General features: G+C 45.0%; 2 protein-coding genes across 2 annotated transcripts in view; one reads left to right on the top strand and one right to left on the bottom strand.

Moving 5' to 3' along the window:
• Positions 1–922: 922 nt before the first annotated feature.
• On the bottom strand, positions 923–14,266 carry LOC140070405 (uncharacterized). Its single transcript, XM_072116889.1, has 3 exons — positions 14,232–14,266; positions 5,429–6,125; positions 923–3,842 (listed from the first exon to the last, which is right to left on the bottom strand). Exons 1-3 carry the CDS (start codon positions 14,250–14,252, stop codon positions 2,164–2,166), a joined length of 2,397 nt encoding a protein of 798 aa, XP_071972990.1. The 5' UTR covers positions 14,253–14,266; the 3' UTR covers positions 923–2,163.
• Positions 14,267–14,434: 168 nt separating this feature from the next.
• LDHD (lactate dehydrogenase D) overlaps positions 14,435–18,465 on the top strand; it is a 54,127-nt gene continuing 50,096 nt past the window's right edge. The window contains exon 1 of the mRNA XM_072116888.1: positions 14,435–14,559. Coding sequence (XP_071972989.1) covers positions 14,467–14,559 — 93 coding nt within the window. The 5' untranslated portion in view covers positions 14,435–14,466. The remainder of the gene's footprint in view (positions 14,560–18,465) is intronic.

Genomic DNA, 18,465 nt, shown 5'->3' with positions numbered 1-18,465 from the left:
GAGAGCGCTGCTGGCGCGGCTTAAAGTAAGTTTTTATCGGTGTGGCAGACACCGATCTGCTTTGGAGGCGTTTGGATGCCCTGTTGGCACCTGATTTCCCCATAGATCGGGCTGTATATGCTCCTTTTGCGGCGGCCCTGCACGGAGCTCAGATCAGCCACGTCCGTTCGCCATCTTGGCTGGCTCCGCCCCCCCTTTTAAACCTTTTTTAAAAATTTTTTTCACTATTTCTTAGACCATCTAGGGTACTTTAACCCTAGATGGTCTGATCATTCCTACCATAAACTGCAATACTACTGGATTGCCGTATATAGCGTTTTTGCATATGATTCATCCACTGGCTCATTGTAACGAATGTTTTGAAACCATGCAGCCTCGGAGCTGTCTTCATACACCCTTCATAGCTCTGCGGCGGATATATATGTTGCAGAGCGTGAAGGGGTTAAAAGTGAGTGGAAGCAATAATTATAAAAGCAAATTGGGAAATATCATTTAAAATGCTATAGGGACTTCTCCTTAGGGGAAAATGTGTGATCCTGATAACAGGTGCCCTTTCAAGGAAATTTATCATTTGATTTTATGCATTATGAACCAAACATACCTTGAGAATGCTGTAGCTACACTAATGCAGAAACATATCTTGTTTAATCCCTGAACCGGGTGCTTTTGCTGAAACAAGAATTATAAAATGATGACAATGAGGCTCCCGTTGCTCCTGTGGCTGCCTCGGCGCTCTCCTCGCCATAATTATGCACTGCTCCAGCCTTGTCCTGCTCAGCATAAGCCGAGAATACATCATCACTGTGTTGTCCCTGACAGGCAGAAGTAATCAATCGCTGTGCCATCCCCCTGTTGCTGGGGATGAGTCAAGGAGATAAGTCTAGTCATTGTCAGGAAAGACACAAAAACAATTTTCTTCAGTAATGTTTATTACAAAGTTTACTATTATTATCAGAACTATGGATTATACAGTTTGACTTAAAATCTAATTATGCTTTAACTGTGCTGTCTAATGTATTCTTCTTCCACAATGCTTTACACTGCAGCTTTGGGTGCATTCACACGCGGTATGGCCCCTCCTCCCTCCATAGGAAACAGCGGCGCACGGCCACACACCAGGCAAAAGATAGAGCATGTTCTATCTTCTCCTGGTGTGCAGTGTGTACTGCCGCCATTGCCGTCAATGGGGACGTATATGCGGCCGCAGATTTGTGGCCGCATGTTCTTCCCCGGAGACGGCAGTGTGAATTAACCCTTTGAGCGAATAGTGGTAACTATTATTTTGAAAAGGCAGAATAATTGTAAACTACAAATACCTAGAACCAAAATAAGGGAAAAAAAAAGTATTGCTGCCTCATACTCATATGAAATAGAAGAGACAGGAGAAAGGGAAACTGAGTGGAGTATTCTAGATGGTGGAAAAGTGGTATATATGGCTGAGCTGAACCATGTTGCTCTCAAAAGTATAGTGGTTTACAGCTGCACTGTATATTTTTGGGACTATGATAGACAGAAGAGGCATTATGCTACGCAGCCACTATATTCGAAGCTTTGTGTTTCTACTCATCGTATGTGAGGTTAGGTAGCCTTTTTGTATAGAGTTCATTTTTTCACCTTTTATAAACCACTTCTAGCTTTGGCTTCAAAATCAAAACAGGGCGCCCCCAACCTTGAGAGGGCAGATACCATCACCCTAAAGATTCATCAGTAACTGCATGGCTCATAGGAGTCCTCTATCACGGAAAACTTCCTCAATTACACAAATCTTGTGTTAAAGGCCTTTTTCTCTTTCTTTCCCCCTTTGTGACCCTTCCCCACCCCTTCCCCCTCATACTTCAATGCTCAATTCATACAGTAGCTGGCTATGTATCTGATGAAACAGTGTTATACTTCCCCCTGCGGGGGGCATTTGTTTTGCCGGTTCTATTGTAAGGCGTCTTTACGCTTCCTTAATAAGAAAGTTTTGTTCAAACTAAAAATTGCATCAAAAAACCTGAAAATGTGTCCTTATTCTATGAGGTGTGGGTGACAAAAAACAATACATAAAAAAACATTCATAGCCTAAGTGTATCCTTTATAAGCAGTAGAAGAACATTAATCTTATTACATTTCCAAATTAAACATGTAAAATCTGAGCACAAAACTCAGTCCATTTATGATGCTTCATTTCATCTTCTGGGCCTCTCTCTGTTCTTTCTTTAGATGAACGTTTTCATGAGATTTGAGCTTTGTAGACTCATTAAAAGCTTTCCCACACTTGGCACAGACGTATGGTTTTTGTCCCATATGAAGACGTTCGTGTCTGCGCAGGTTAGAACTTTGTGTAAAACTCTTACCACAATCCTGACACCTAAAGGGCTTCTCCCCGTTGTGAATTCTCTGATGACTGGCTGCGGATGAGCGATCACTGAATCGCTTCCCACAGACATGACATTCATATGGCTTCTCGCCACTGTGGATACGTTGGTGAGACACCAGGGTTGAGTGCTGACTAAAACTTTTACTGCATTCTTTGCATCTAAATGGTTTCTCGCCTGTGTGGATTCTCTGGTGTATAACAAGTGTTGTGTTGTCTGCAAAACATTTGCCACAATCAGGGCAAAGAAATGGCTTTGCTTCTTTATGGGTCCTAAGATGCTCTGCAAATAATGACTTATTAAAGAACAGGTTCCCACACTCCATACACTGATGTGGTTTATTGACTGTATGTGTTCTCAGATGTAAGAGTAGCAATGACTGCTGGACAAAGCGTTTCCCACAGAGAGGGCAGACAAACAGTTTTTCTTCTATGTGGCTCTTCTGGTGAAGATCAAGGAGTTCACGTTGCAGAAAGCGCTTTCCACACTGAGTGCACGAGTAAGACTCTATCGCAGATGACAGCCTTTTGTCGTGTATCACCTTCTTACATTTAGTACACGCCTTACTCTGTCCAGTGATACATGAACGCACCCTCCACCGAAACACTTCTGCTTTCTGTCGACGGCGGTTTTTTAATACCAGAACAGGGAATTTTTTCCTGCATTTCTTGCACTCTTGTAGCTTCCATGAAACCCTTTGAAGCAAGACTTCACTTCTTCTTTCTAAATATTTATCTTTAAATTTGGAGAGGAAAGCAGCCTTCACCCCTATCATATGAGACTTCTTACGTTTTTTTCTTCCAGTACCTTGTTGATTTTTGCCGGACTTTCTGCTGACCTTTCTGGGTCCTTTGTCTACTTTAAAAGTTTCACTTCTGCACCTCTTTTTAGAATCTGTCTCACCACTGCTATTACATTTACCTAATTCAATGGTGCAGGCACCCCGGCATGGATTCCTGGACAAACCATTTGTACTTTTAGTGTCTTCACTTGTGCAAACACAGGTACAAGGTCTCTTTCCAGGATAAGTGACAATAGATTTCCTATTGTCCTTGCCAGAATGAGGTATTTCCTTATATATTATGTTTCCAGTTGCAGAATCTGTATTTTGTGCAGAAATACATTTGACATTTGATTTACAATGCTTTTCTTGCTGCTCCATAATCTTTATGACTTCTTTGCTTATTTTAAGACTGCCATGGTGTTGGCAGGGACCTTTATTGGGGCTAGATTTTTGCAGCAAAGGAGCCGTGGTTGCGATATTACATGCATGGCTTTTGGTAATGGTTGGAATCCCTTTTTTATCGTGTCCAGATAACTCTGATCTTAAACTAGTCAGTGAGCGATCTTCATCTTCACTGCTTTTTTGCTTCTTAGAACTTCTTGATTTCTCAACCCCTGACGACCTTTCAGTACAAGCAACTCTATTCTTCTTACCGGACTGTGAAACTCCGTTTCCTGGGGTCCTCTCCAATCTGTTGAGATCTGTGCAAAAGAAATAAATGGTTTTATTCATAAATGAAGACATACATCTCCGCACATCTATTAACAATCAGGTACACTGCTTTTTATGGCCTATGAAGAAAAAAAGGGAAATGGGAGATTAAGGAGGTGATTGAAGGATGTTACTGCATGACCACCCATGGTAGAAAGCTGGTGGTGACAGCTGTGCCAATGAACTGCCTCATTTTGCATTGTTCTAAAGCCATAAAAGAGAACACTGGAAAGCCACGCAGGCATCCATGACTGTTCTCAGGTCCATATGTAGTGTTCCCATGTCAGCAAAGTCCAAAATAGACATAGCTTTTTTAAAGGGGTTGATCACGTCAAATATTTTGAAAATTGTATGTGCATGTACATACTCGCCCTCCGATGCTAGGACGTCATCAGCGGCGACACAGCCGCATCATAGTGTGCGCCGGCCGGCAGATCGCATGGGAGCCATGAGGAGGATCGGAAGCCGCGTGAAGCATCGGGATGACGGAGGGTGAGTATGTAAGTTTTTTTTTTTTATATTGACTTGTGTATAACCCGAGGGAGGTTTTTCAGAACATTTTTTGTGCTGAAAAACTCAGCTTATACATGAGTACATATGGTAATTAACTCTCTGGAAGAGAGAGAACTTCAAAGTCCTGGTTCACATCTCAGCAGGCACAGTGGCACCAATAGTTTTCATATAATTCCCTCAAACAAAGACAAAGGAAATATGACTGATAACTTCATATTACCTGGGTACCTCAAAAGACATGGTGGCGAAACTGCAATTCTATGACCTTCCATTGAGAAGTTAGAACTTTCGAGGTCCTGGGTCTGGACCAGGTGAGAGGATTCTAAAACCCACACAGGGCAGGAGGGGTGTCTACACCATCCTAAAAAGCACATGAGATCCTTTTGGCACAAATAATCTTCAAGTGCTGACAATCATATCCCCATCAGCACAAGGTAATTAACTCTCATTGGATTGCTTAGACTTCTGTCATCCGTACATATATTATCTTCAGTGGATTGTTTTGTCAAGTGTTCCCTTTAATATTTAATATATAAATTTAACCTGCGCTGTCCTTTTATTTGTGTCCATTAATCCCCACATCCATGTCTTGTTTATATATATGCTACTTTGGCTGGCTTCTGGCCCAATATAATCCCATTATAATGGGTCTTATATCTAGAAGATCAGATCCGCAAGTGCTTGATAGGGCTCTGTTTAACTGAGGCAAATGAACTGTCAGGCGTTTAGAGCTGTAGCCGAGTGTTGTGCCATACTGGAGGTTGTGTGGACAACTCTATCTAACTTCCTGTGCCTCCTTGAACCTGTGTGTTCAGGGCGTGTCTATGAAAACAACTAAGTGCGTACCCTTGAGGGGTCTGGAACGTCACAGACCTTATGACAGTATTCAGTCTAATTAAAGTCAATCCCCTGTACTGGAAACAAGCAACATCCTGTGACTCAGATGAGATGAAGCACTAAATCACTCTGTCTCGTGTTTCCCTGACCGGGTAACTGAGCAAAAAGACCAGAGCAATAAAAATTTGGCGGTAGGTAACTTAGAATAGGATGTTTATTACTCTACCTGCAAGCAAGTCTGGATGTGTGTTAAGTTGCCGACGTTGACCCACACCTGCCATTGGTGTTGGTTGTGACCTGGATTGGTGTGATCTTTCCTGCTGCTTAAAGACCTGGGGATTTCTTCTACTGGTGCCACATTCGCTACTAGAGTTGCTAGTTTCATCTTCTGAATAACGTTTGGTGTTCACAGATTTACCAAAGTTACCCGATGTAGGGTCTTGCCAGCTGTATACTCGCTTGAGCTGGTAGTCTTCAATATCTCTTAGGAATTTTTCCCTTTTCTTGATCTCTGTTTCCTTTCTGAATTCCATCAGATTTTTTTCTATTTTCATTTTTAAAGATTTCCACTCCGTTTCCGGGAGGCAGGAAGTTAATTTTAGTTGAATTGTTGAAATCTTTTCCCTCATTTCCTTAATGGATTTCTTTAGGTAATTAATGGTCAATAACATCAAGTCAAATGAACATTTATTTAGAATATTCTCAAACTGCTTGCAGTAAGATTCATCTTCCTTAAAAAGTGTGGGGCATAAATTTGATCGAAGTACACGAGGAACTAGATTCATACGACAGTATTCAGCCAATGTTGTACAATGAAGTTCTTGGAAAATTAATTTTCTGGATTCTCGTTCATAGTTGCGTATCTGCAGTTCCATTGGAAGAATATGAAGAAACTCTGCAGAGGATGTCATCTGAAATACAATCTGTACAGAGGAGGAGCATGTGTTACTTGACAATGGTGACTGTGTAAAACATATGTTCAGCACTATAGGATTACAACATTGGCAGGTTATTCACATACACTGCAGGATGTAACAGATCCGTGGAACGTGGGAGGGAATGCATGTTTATTGTCGTGTCATACACATCACATTCAACAAACAGCAAATGCCACAGGAAGGTACTACAGCGCCTTCCATGCTTTGGGGGCAGGGTGCACCAGATTTATGAAATGTGTTGCACGTTCTTCATGAATCTAGAGCTCCCTGCACTGCTCCAACAGAGTGTACCAACTTCTGTCAAACTCTGTTGAGTCACAGTAATAAATGTGGCGCACAGTCTGACACTGAAACGGAAAGCCACTTTATGTGCAGAAATGTGTGTTGCGTTATGCACAGTGCAGCCCCTACTTAAAGGACATCTACCACCAGGATCAAGGATTGTAAACCAAGCACACTGACATACCAGTGTGTGCCCCCACTTAACAGCCTCGGGCCTTACGAAGACCTGAGGCTGTCTCGTTTTAACCCATCTATTACAATGTACGATTTGCAAACTGTAATAGATGATGTGGAAAACCCCCATATACTTCCACACTGTAGTATAGCAGTATATGATAGGATCAATCAGACAACCTAGTAACCCTAGGTGTCTGAAAAACTAGTGAAAGTTAAAAAATTAAATACAAAAAACATGAAAAATAAAATCACTCCACCTTCCAAAGAACTGATATAAATAAATATATAAACATTTGCATGTCTGTGTGTGGGGTTTACAAATTTTGATCCTGGTTGTAGATGTCCTTTAAAGGGAACAGCAGAAATTGACCTAATAAACCATTACCAATATGTTGTCAAGCACCTTCCAGATCATGTTTCTTTCATGACCCAGTGTGGTGGCATCATCAAGAAAATCCACTTTGAAATGAGATGTGTCACGGGTGCTCCTCTGACCCATCTGCCGGGTCATAGGCGCACCCATGCACCTCTCCGCTGCAATCCACTCACCTCGCCACGATCCAGCGCTGACTCTGGCATTTAAAGGGCCAGTGCGCCGATAATTGGTGCTTGCTGGTCAGCCATTCTAGTTAAATTCCAGACCCTTCCTGTGTCCCCTGACGGATCTTTCAGCCTATGCCATTGAGAAAGCTGCCCTACGATATTCCTGTGTTCCTGCGTTCCTGTGTGTTCCTGCATTCCTGTTCCCGTGCTCCTGTTTGTGCCTGCGTTCCTATTCCCATCTGACTGGACCTCCCGTTGCTGACCCCGGATTGGACTTGACCTTGCACCTCTGCCACCTGCCCTGAACCTGACCACGAGACTGTCCACTGCTACGGTACCTCGTCCTCGGCTGCCTGTGGAACGACCTGGTGGTATCCCGCTTTGCGGCGGCCTTAGGTGCCACTTAGATTTCGGTCCCAGGTGTCGGCTAGTACCACCTCCTGTGGTGGTCCAGAGGATCCACTGATCCCGAATCCTGACAAGATGTAAATTGGTTGTATAAAGTCAAGGAGGCTGAGATTTTAACACTGAAGTCAAGCTTTCTCTTCCTCAGAACCCCCCCCCCCCTCCCTTTTACTATTTTTGATGCTCTTGCATCCAGAGACATCACGCATCATTTCTATTAGAGGAGGAGGCGTTCGGAGCTCCACACTTTGACTTCAGTGTTAAACTCTCCTCCTTGATTTCATACATTCAATTTACAGCTCACTTCAAAGTTGCTTTCCTGGATGATGCCACCACATTTATAGTGGTTTGCTAGATGACAGGTTCCCTTTAAATACATGTGCAAGCAGTTTGCATGTTCTTTCTAATCATAAACACCTACTAAGTATGTATAAATGATCAAATACCAAAAAGGTAACCAAATTCAATATACTTTATTAAATGATCAAAGCTTCCCGTAGGGATAAAACATGAAAACACAAGGACAACAACAGACTAATATACAATGCACAAGACCCGGATATAAAACATGATTAAAAGTGGTATTATCGCTAAAGGTAAATCAGTACTGTAAGCAAAGACCTAGTCCGTCCAAATTATTGCATCACAATACCCAGTCTCCTAATAGAGTATAACAACATCCTATGCCCTAAATGCCTCATTTGTCTGAGAAAGAAACAGGGAAAAAAATATATTGGTGTCAATAGATAAACCACTAATGTAAAATATACAGACCACGGTGATGGGCAAGGACCCTGGACCCTTTAGCGATAATACCACTTTTAATCATGTTTTATATCCGGGTCTCTTGCATTGTATATTAGTCTGTTGTTGTCCTTGTGTTTCCATGTTTTATCTGTACGGGAAGCTTTGATCATTTAATAAAGTATATTGAATTTTGGTTACCTTTTGGTATTTGATCATTTATACATACTTAGTAGGTGTTCATGCTTAAGGAAGGGGGGTGGTTTGTTTTGCCCAAATAACCATCTGCACATATTGTTTTGTGTATTATGTTCTTTCTAATGCAAAGTCAGACAGAAAACTGGCACAAATGAATAAATGTGGGCCAGTGTGTGCTCACTGTACTGTGACCAGGTGCCAATGAAAATGTAAAAACGCAGCCCCATTTTTGTTTTGTTAATATCATACCCAAATTTGGTGATGTTTATGACACAATAGATATGATCACTTCCAATATCTAACCTGTGAGCCTTTCTCTGCTTTTCTGCCCCCCTACATGTCATGTATCCCACTGGCCATCCACTACTTAGTGTACCAGACCTGCTGCTGTGTCATATATCCTATAGCTCAGCTGTGAAATAAAGATTCTGGCCCAGATTTATTAAAACCCTTGCGCCAGGTTTCTGTCTGACTTTGCGCATTGTTTTCAATGTAAACTACTTTCACATGTATTTAAGAAGTGTCCACGACACATTTATGTCGCAGCTGCAGTATACTGGAAAACCAATAAAACCAATACTAACATCTCAAAAATACAATATTGCAAAATGACTCAATTGTCACAAAAACCTAGTGTGGAAGGACACAAAACACACTTAAACACTAAATCAAGTGTTACCTTATATCACTTCAAGCCCAAAACAAGGACTATTATAGTCACTGCAATTGAAGTGCAAATGAAGAAAAGGTTTGATCTCGGCAGTCTTCAAATGAGCGTTCCAGGAATAGAATCCAGGTCAAAGACCAACTATAGTTCCCTAACTTTTCCTAACCTGGTATGAAAGCTCCCAGCCCTTAAAAGTTAGTGGTCAGAAATGGGCAGTGGCTCGTCTGACTAAGAGTCATATACACCTGGTCACTAGGCTAAACAAAACGGCGTTTCTGACCACTAACTGTTGGGCTAATGCTCACTTAGGTTCAGTCAGCACTAAAATTTATTTATGTATTCCCCTGATAAGTGCATATACCCATGCACGAAACGCATAGGAAAAGATATAAGACCATATATCTTGGTCAGCCTTAGGGCATAATAGTCACGAATAGGGATAGGTCTGGTGCCGCCCTTGTATGGGCTGGGAGCTTTCATACAGGGCTAGGTAAAGTTACAATAGGGAACTATAGGTGATCTTTGACCTGGATTCTATTCCTGGAACGCCCGTTTGAAGACTGGCGATATTAAACCTTTTTTTCATTTGCACTTCAATTGCAGTGACTATACTAATCCTTGTTTAGTGCTTTTTAGTGCTAGAAATACAGTGTACCTTGGAAGAAGGGTGACTTGCAAGGAAGAAAACTAATCTAGTATATGCATTTGCATTTTGGACTATACTAGATGTGTATTTAATGTATAATAAATATATTCAAATTGTTGACTTTGTGGTGGTTCCCTGTTCTTTGGTATTTTCTATTGGCTGCTTGTATGGTCCGCCTCTGTGGTAAGTACTCCAGGAAAACATTTTTGGCTTTTGTAAACTGCGCATAGTGCAGTTTGTACTTTTTTTTAGTAATTGTGGGCCAGTGTGGGCAACATCATGTCTTTCCATCCCATACATTAAGTTGTATTGAGTTTACAACTTTACACATTCCTATGTATTCTGCTTAGTAGACAAGCTCATGAACAAGCCTAGCATAGCTGCAAAGAATATCTTTCACTTGATAAGACAGCCACGTGACCAAAATGACTAGGTATCTATTGGAAAATACTAAGCATATCTGATGCCGTCTTGCTTTGGTGGGATATAAAATCCCTTCTCAGTGTGTATACAGTGAAATCAACATGAGATATGTGTGTATGTCCTATCTTAATGAATTCTCTGAGCTGCTAGGATTCCGCATCACATCAGAGAAAGAGTCCAAAGCCACTGCAATCTTTATCAGCAGTGCCCCCTCCATGTCTTGTATTCCACTACCCAGCCATGTCTCTATATATATACCAGCAGTGCCCCCTCCATGTCATGTATCCCACTACCCAGCTATGTCTCTATATACCAGCAGTTCCCCCTCCATGTCATGTATCCCACTACCCAGCCATGTCTCTATATACCAGCAGTGCCCCCTCCATGTCTTGTATTCCACTACCCAGCCATGTCTCTATATATATACCAGCAGTGCCCCCTCCATGTCATGTATCCCACTACCCAGCTATGTCTCTATATATACCTGAGTTCCCCCTCCATGTCATGTATCCCACTACCCAGCCATGTCTCTATATATCAGCAGTGCGCCCTCCATGTCATATATCCCACTACCCAGCCATGTCTCTATATACCAGCAGTGCCCCCTCCATGTCTTGTATTCCACTACCCAGCCATGTCTCTATATATATACCAGCAGTGCCCCCTCCATGTCATGTATCCCACTACCCAGCTATGTCTCTATATACCAGCAGTTCCCCCTCCATGTCATGTATCCCACTACCCAGCCATGTCTCTATATACCAGCAGTGCCCCCTCCATGTCTTGTATTCCACTACCCAGCCATGTCTCTATATATATACCAGCAGTGCCCCCTCCATGTCATGTATCCCACTACCCAGCTATGTCTCTATATACCAGCAGTGCCCCCTCCATGTCTTGTATTCCACTACCCAGCCATGTCTCTATATGTACCAGCAGTGCCCCCTCCATGTCATGTATCCCACTACCCAGCCATGTCTCTATATGTACCAGCAGTGCCCCCATGTCATGTATCCCACTACCCAGCCATGTCTCTATATATACCAGCAGTGCCCTCTCTATGTCATGTATCCCACTACCCAGCCATGTCTCTATATGTACCAGTATTCCCCCCTCCATGTCATGTATCCCACTACCCAGCCATGTCTCTATATGTACCAGTATTCCCCCCTCCATGTCATGTATCCCACTACCCAGCCATGTCTCTATATATACCAGCAGTGCCCTCTCTATGTCATGTATCCCACTACCCAGCCATGTCTCTATATATACCAGCAGTGCCCTCTCCGTGTCTTGTATCCCACTACCCAGCCATGTCTCTATATACCAGCAGTGCCCCCTCCATGTCATGTATCCTACTACTCAGCCATGTCTCTATATATCAGCAGTGCGCCCTCCATGTCATATATCCCACTACCCAGCCATGTCTCTACATACCAGCAGTGCCCCCTCCATGTCATGTATCCACTACCCAGCCATGTCTCTATATATCAGCAGTGCCCCCTCAATGTCATGTATACCACTACCCAGCCATGTCTCTATATACCAGCAGTGCCCCTCCATGTCTTGTATCCCACTACCCAGCCATGTCTCTATATATACCAGCAGTGCCCCCTCCATGTCATGTATCCCACTACCCAGCTATGTCTCTATATATACCAGCAGTGCCCCCTCCATGTCATGTATCCCACTACCCAGCCATGTCTCTATATACCAGCAGTGCTCCCTCCATGTCTTGTATTCCACTACCCAGCCATGTCTCTATATATACCAGCAGTGCCCCCTCCATGTCATGTATCCCACTACCCAGCCATGTCTCTATATGTACCAGCAGTGCCCCCTCCATGTCATGTATCCCACTACCCAGCCATGTCTCTATATGTACCAGTATTCCCCTCTCCATGTCATGTATCCCACTACCCAGCCATGTCTCTATATGTACCAGCAGTGCCCCCTCCATGTCATGTATCCCACTACCCAGCCATGTCTCTATATATACCAGCAGTGCCCTCTGCATGTCATGTATCCCACTACCCAGCCATGTCTCTATGTACCAGCAGTGCCCCCTCCATGTCATGTATCCTACTACTCAGCCATGTCTCTATATATCAGCAGTGCGCCCTCCATGTCATATATCCCACTACCCAGCCATGTCTCTATATACCAGCAGTGCCCCCTCCATGTCATGTATCCCACTACCCAGCCATGTCTCTATATATCAGCAGTGCCCCCTCAATGTGATGTATCCCACTACCCAGCCATGTCTCTATATACCAGCAGTGCCCCTCCATGTCTTGTATCCCACTACCCAGCCATGTCTCTATATACCAGCAGTTCCCCCTCCATTCCATGTATACCACTTCCTAGCCATGTCTCTATGTATCAGAAGTGTCCTCTCCATGTCTTGTATTCCACTACCCAGCCATGTCTCTATATACCAGCAGTGTCCCCTCCATGTCATGCATCCCACTACCCAGCCATGTCTCTATATACCAGCAGTGCTCCCTCCATGTCACGTATCCCACTACCCAGCCATGTCTCTATATACCAGCAGTGCCCCCTCCATGTCTTGTATCCCACTACCCAGCCATGTCTCTATATACCAGCAGTGCCCCCTCCATGTCATGTATCCCACTACCCAGCCATGTCTGTATAGACCAGCAGTGCTCCCTCCATGTCATGTATCCCACTACCAAGCCATGTCTCTATATACCAGCAGTGCCCCCTCCAGGTCTTGTATCCCACTACCCAGCCATGTCTCTATATACCAGCAGTGCCCCCTCCATGTCATGTATCCCACTACCCAGTCATGTCTGTATAGACCACCAGTGCTCCCTCCATGTCATGTATCCCACTACCCAGCGATGTCTCTATATTCCAGCAGTGCTCCCTCCATGTCTTGTATCCCACTACCCAGCCATGTCTCTATATACCAGCAGTGCCCCCTCCAGGTCTTGTATCCCACTACCCAGCCATGTCTCTATATACCAGCAGTGCCCCCTCCATGTCATGTATCCCACTACCCAGCCATGTCTGTATAGACCAGCAGTGCCCCCTCCATGTCATGTATCCCACTACCCAGCCATGTCTGTATAGACCAGCAGTGCCCCCTCCATGTCATGTATCCCACTACCCAGCCATGTCTCTATATACCAGCAGTTCTCCATCCATGTCATGTATCCCACTACCAAGCCATGTCTCTATATACCAGCAGTGCCCCCTCCAGGTCTTGTATCCCACTACCCAGCCATGTCTCTATATACCAGCAGTGTCCCCTCCATGTCATGCATCCCACTACCCAGCCATGTCTCTATATACCAGCAGTGCTCCCTCCATGTCACGTATCCCACTACCCAGCCATGTCTCTATATACCAGCAGTGCTCCCTCCATGTCACGTATCCCACTACCCAGCCATGTCTCTATATACCAGCAGTGCCCCCTCCATGTCATGTATCCCACTACCCAGTCATGTCTGTATAGACCACCAGTGCTCCCTCCATGTCATGTATCCCACTACCCAGCCATGTCTCTATATACCAGCAGTGCCCCCTCCATGTTATGTATCCCACTACTCAGCCATGTCTCTATATGTACCAGCAGTGCCCCCTCCATGTCATGTATCCCACTACCCAGCCATGTCTCTATATACCAGCAGTGCCCCCTCCAGGTCTTGTATCCCACTATCCATCCATGTCTCTATATACCAGCAGTTCCCCCTCCATGCCATGTATACCACTACCCAGCCATGTCTGTATAGACCATCAGTGACCCCTCCATGTCATGTATCCCACTACCCAGCCATGTCTCTATATGTACCAGCAGTGCCCCCTCCATGTCATGTATCCCACTACCCAGCCATGTCTCTATATGTACCAGCAGTGCCCCCTCCATGTCATGTACCCCACTACTCAGCCATGTCTCTACATGTACCAGGAGGCTTCCTCCGTGTTTTGTAAGAGCTGTTCTGTCACTTCCCCCAGCATGAGCCGCCCTGTCCGGTAATACCTCAGATGCCGCTGCCGTCATGCTGCCCCAGATAAGTAATAGAGGATACACTTCCGCTTACAGTGCATCCCGATAGCACCGCCCCCCATCACGCGATCTAGTAGTGACGTCATAGCGGGAAGGGGAAGGGCACACAGGCACGTAGTGTACTGTATAGGTTATCTCTGTGTCTGCCCAGAGCCTTGATTCTTTGGCTGGGACACAACAGACCCTACTATTGAGGGCTCTAGCCTCCATGCTGAACCTTCACTCCACCTGTTGTGAGGGGCCGAATGTGCCGTGTGTCCGCTGCACTGGAGGCAGTGAGCTCATGATAGTAATAGAAGCTGTAAGTCATACTGCCAATGTCCATGACTGAGGTTATTGGGGACATGTACAACTCCAGACTGAAATACAAAACCATGTTTTATTATGAATGCAGCTTTTTCTCACACATCTATCAGGACAGGGTCCATTGTAGGGATTTGTCCTGTCAGTGCTGTCAGCCTGCATCGGACTATCTGGTCTATGGCGCTAAGTGTGAATCCACTGTTCTGCAGGATCCATTGATCTGATCCTATCCCTGAAAATCACAGCGTGCTCTGCTCTGATCAGAGTCATGCATGAAAATCACCCATTGAAGGTCAGTGGAAGGTTCCGGCCTCCTGTTGTATCCAACGGCTAACTGACTGCGTAAAAATCCGTAGGCTAGTGCCAGGTGCGGCACAGGAATGCTTTGCCCATCTCAACTCTCCACATCACATTGGTGATCTAAGGGGAAAATAATCACAATTCCTAGCGATGCACAGACAGAGGTTTGGCTTAACTGTAATTTCCCTTAGGCTACATTCACACGACCGTAGGGGGGGGCGTATGCCATACATACGTCCCCCATAGGCCGACAATGGGCGCACGTATCGATACGGTGCAGCACACATGTCCTATCTTTCCCTGTGTTATACTGTTTGCCGTGCATCGCAATGGAGAGGGGAGGGGTCACCCCCTCCTCCTCTCCATTGCGGTGAATGCATGCCCACCTGGCTACGTCCCGGCGGGCATAAGTTTGTGTGAATGTAGCCTTACTCTGACACCCACGAACATGGGACATTTTCAACCCCTTATGGACCAGACCATTTTGTTTTCCATAAAAATCAATAACTTTTACATTTTTCCGTTTACTAATCTGTAGGAGGGGCTTTTTCTGTATAACAAATTGTACTTCAAAGGGACAACATTATATGTACCTTTTTGATTATGAAAGAGGGTGTCCACCCTCTGGGTTTGCAGCTGAGGAACCCATGTAGGTGAATAAAGCTCGTGTGACACCCCAAGAGCACTCCCGACGAAGACAGGAGAACCTTTGCCTCTATGGTGCCAGCCCAGAACACTTTCTTGAGTCTTGTCCAGCCCATCCTCAAATGTCAAGGAAACGCACACACCTAGGGTTCTTGGGAGGAGCGTCCCTAGGTGAGAGCAAAACTTCACCACGACTGAACTTGCCTGTTTTACTCAGCTCCAGGAAAGGTACTCAGTTTCAAGCCACAGCCTTCTTGGTTTCTGGTTCCACAGGAAATTTCGTGGATGCTGCCCTGGTCTCCCAATATCACCTTCCTGTGGTCAGCCTAGAGCAGCCGCTGGATGTTTCCTCCAGTGTGCAGGTCCTCAGCGATCCAGTACATTACCGCACCAAGCTTCTGTCTCTGCAAGTTGGGGCTATGCACGTCTGCCGATCTGTTAGGTCTCCCGTGGTTGCAGCAACACGTTCCAATGCTCGACTGGCAGACTGGGGAGATTCTTTGCTGGTGTCCAGAGTGCCAGTCTTGCTGTCTCTCGGTTCTTCGGCTGGTGTCCACCATGTCTGCTTCGGTATCCTCCAAACTTCTGGTAAATCTACCTGCTGCTTATATGGACTTTGCCGACTTCTTCTCGGAGAAACAAGCAGAGACTCTGCCACTGCACTGTCATTATGACTGTCCTATAGAGCTGCTGCTGAGCACGTAGCCGAGACCACGGCTATGTCAGCCTATATCAAGGAGAATCTGCAGAAAGGGTTCATCCGTCTTCATCTTTGTCTCCTGGTTGCGCTGGATTCTTTTTTGTGGCTAAGAAAGATGGTTCTCTCTGCCCCTGGATAGACTATCGTGGGCTTAATAAAGTTACCTTGAAGAACCGCTACCCACTACCCTTGATCACGGAACTCTTTGACCTCCTCTGTGCAGCTTAGTAAAAGGTCTTTACTAAGTTGGACCTTTGGGGGGCATATAATCTCATCCGTGAAGGGGATGAATGGTAGACTGTCTTCAACACTCGAGTATCTGGTCATGTCCTTTGGACTCTGCAATGCGCCGGCTGTCTTTCAAGAATTTGTCAACAACATTTTCAGAGACTTGTTATATACCTGTGTCGTGGTCTACTTGGATGATATCCTGGTGTTCTCTACTGACCTGGAATCCCATCAGTCCCACATACGACAAGTTCTCAGGCGAAGTGCCACTTCCACCATAAGAGTCTTCTGTTCCTCGGGTATATAATTTCTGACAAGGGTCTACAGATGGATCCCACCAAGTTGTCTGCAGTTCTCCACTGGCCTCGCCCAGAAGGACTACGAGCTGTACAAAGATTCTTAGGCTTTGTAGGTCATGGTTAGTATTTTAAATTGAATTCGCTGTGCAATGGGTAACCAGTGGAGAGACTGGCAGAGAGGAGATGCAGAGAAGAATCAAGGAGACAGATGGATTAGCTGGGCAGCAGAGTTTAGCATAGATTGGAGGGCTGTTAGGGAGTTAGCTGGGAGACCGCAGAGAAGAATGTTGCAGTAGTCCAAGCGAGAGATGATCAGTAATTTTGTAGACTCTGGATTGAGTTAGGGCCAAATGCGAGAGATGTTCTTGAGATAGAGGCGGCAGGTTGTAGTAAGGGCCTGGATGTGAGGCTTTAATGATAAGGCAGAGTCAAAGGTGGCTCCAAGGCAACAGACTTTAGGGATCAGGGAGAGTGTGGAGCCATTTATTGTGACGGTTAGGTCAGGTGGGAGGAATGTGTTAGGTGGTGGAAAGATTATGGGTTCTGTTTTGTCCATGTTAAGTTTTAGAAAACGGGAAGAGAAAAACGAGAGTATGGCTGACAGACACTCTAGAATCCTGGCTAAAAGAGATATCTGGACCAGAAATATAGATCTGTGTGTCGTTTGCATATGAATGGTATTGGAAGCCATAGGACTTAATTAGGTGTCCCGGGCCAGAGGTGTAGAGGGTGAAGAGCAGGGGTCCCAGGATAGAGCTCTGAGGGACACCAACAGAGGGGGGGCAAGGTGAAGAGGTAGTGTGAGAGTGATAGACACTGAACGTCCTATTGGAAAGGTATGAGAAGAGGTAGGAGAGGGCACAGTCTTGGTGATTCCAAGAGAACAAAGTGTTTGCAGCAGGAGAGATTGGTCAACAGTGTCAAAAGCAGAGGACAGATCAAGAAGGAGGAGAACAGAGTAGTGATGTTTTGCTGACAGTAGGTCATCAGGGCAGGGCAGTCTCAGTGGAGTGATTGGGTCGAAAACCAGATTGTAGTTTGTCAAGGAGAAAGTTGGACGAGAGGTAGGAAGATAGTTCTAGGTGGACATGTTGTTCCAGGAGTTTTGAAGCCCATGGAAGTAGGGAAATAGGGCGATGGCTCAGCGGAGTGGATGGGTCCAGAGATGGCTTCTTTAGGATGGGTGCGATAGTTGCTTGTTTAAAGGAAGATGGAACAATACCAGTGGATACCGAAATGTTAAAGAGATGAGTGAGCTCAGTGGTGAGGTTGGGGATAAGATGTGATGGGATTGGATCAAACGCACAAGTGGTGAGATGTGAGCTTGACATCATGTGAGCTGGCCCTATCACTGTTTAGGCTGAGACTCTGGGATCACATTAATATCCTACTCACCCTTCTTAAGGTGCTGACTATAGATGTTTCTTTCTGGCCTGTGTACAGACTTTTCTACTGTCTTATGATTTTGGACTGCATTTGCTCTCATTGCTGTGACCTGGCTGTGGCCACTGTTCTTATCTGTTTGTATTGTCTTTTATTTGTCTCCTGGTTTCGCACTTTTATGCAGGATGGGATTGTCTTCTATTTGTCCACCAACCGCCTAAGGTGGGTGGACAAATTGGTGGCCAGCTGGGAAAGGGATTAGTATTAGGGACTCACTAGGGCTCATTTACAAAGGGTAAACCCGCACTTTCGTTGGGTTTCCCGAATATTTCCAATTTGCGCCGAATTG

Source organism: Engystomops pustulosus, chromosome 7 (assembly GCF_040894005.1).
Source record: "Engystomops pustulosus chromosome 7, aEngPut4.maternal, whole genome shotgun sequence".
Lineage (NCBI taxonomy): Eukaryota > Metazoa > Chordata > Amphibia > Anura > Leptodactylidae > Engystomops > Engystomops pustulosus.
This window is presented reverse-complemented; position numbering and strand designations above follow the sequence as displayed.

Excerpts from the sequence above, each read along its gene's own strand:
- LOC140070405 (XM_072116889.1), bottom strand. The coding sequence starts at position 14,252 with ATGACGGCAGCGGCATCTGAG. Across the intron at positions 6,126-14,231 it reads TGACGGCAGCGGCATCTGAG|ATTGTATTTCAGATGACATC; the intron begins GTATTACCGGAC and ends TCCTCTGTACAG. Across the intron at positions 3,843-5,428 it reads ACATCCAGACTTGCTTGCAG|ATCTCAACAGATTGGAGAGG; the intron begins GTAGAGTAATAA and ends TCTTTTGCACAG.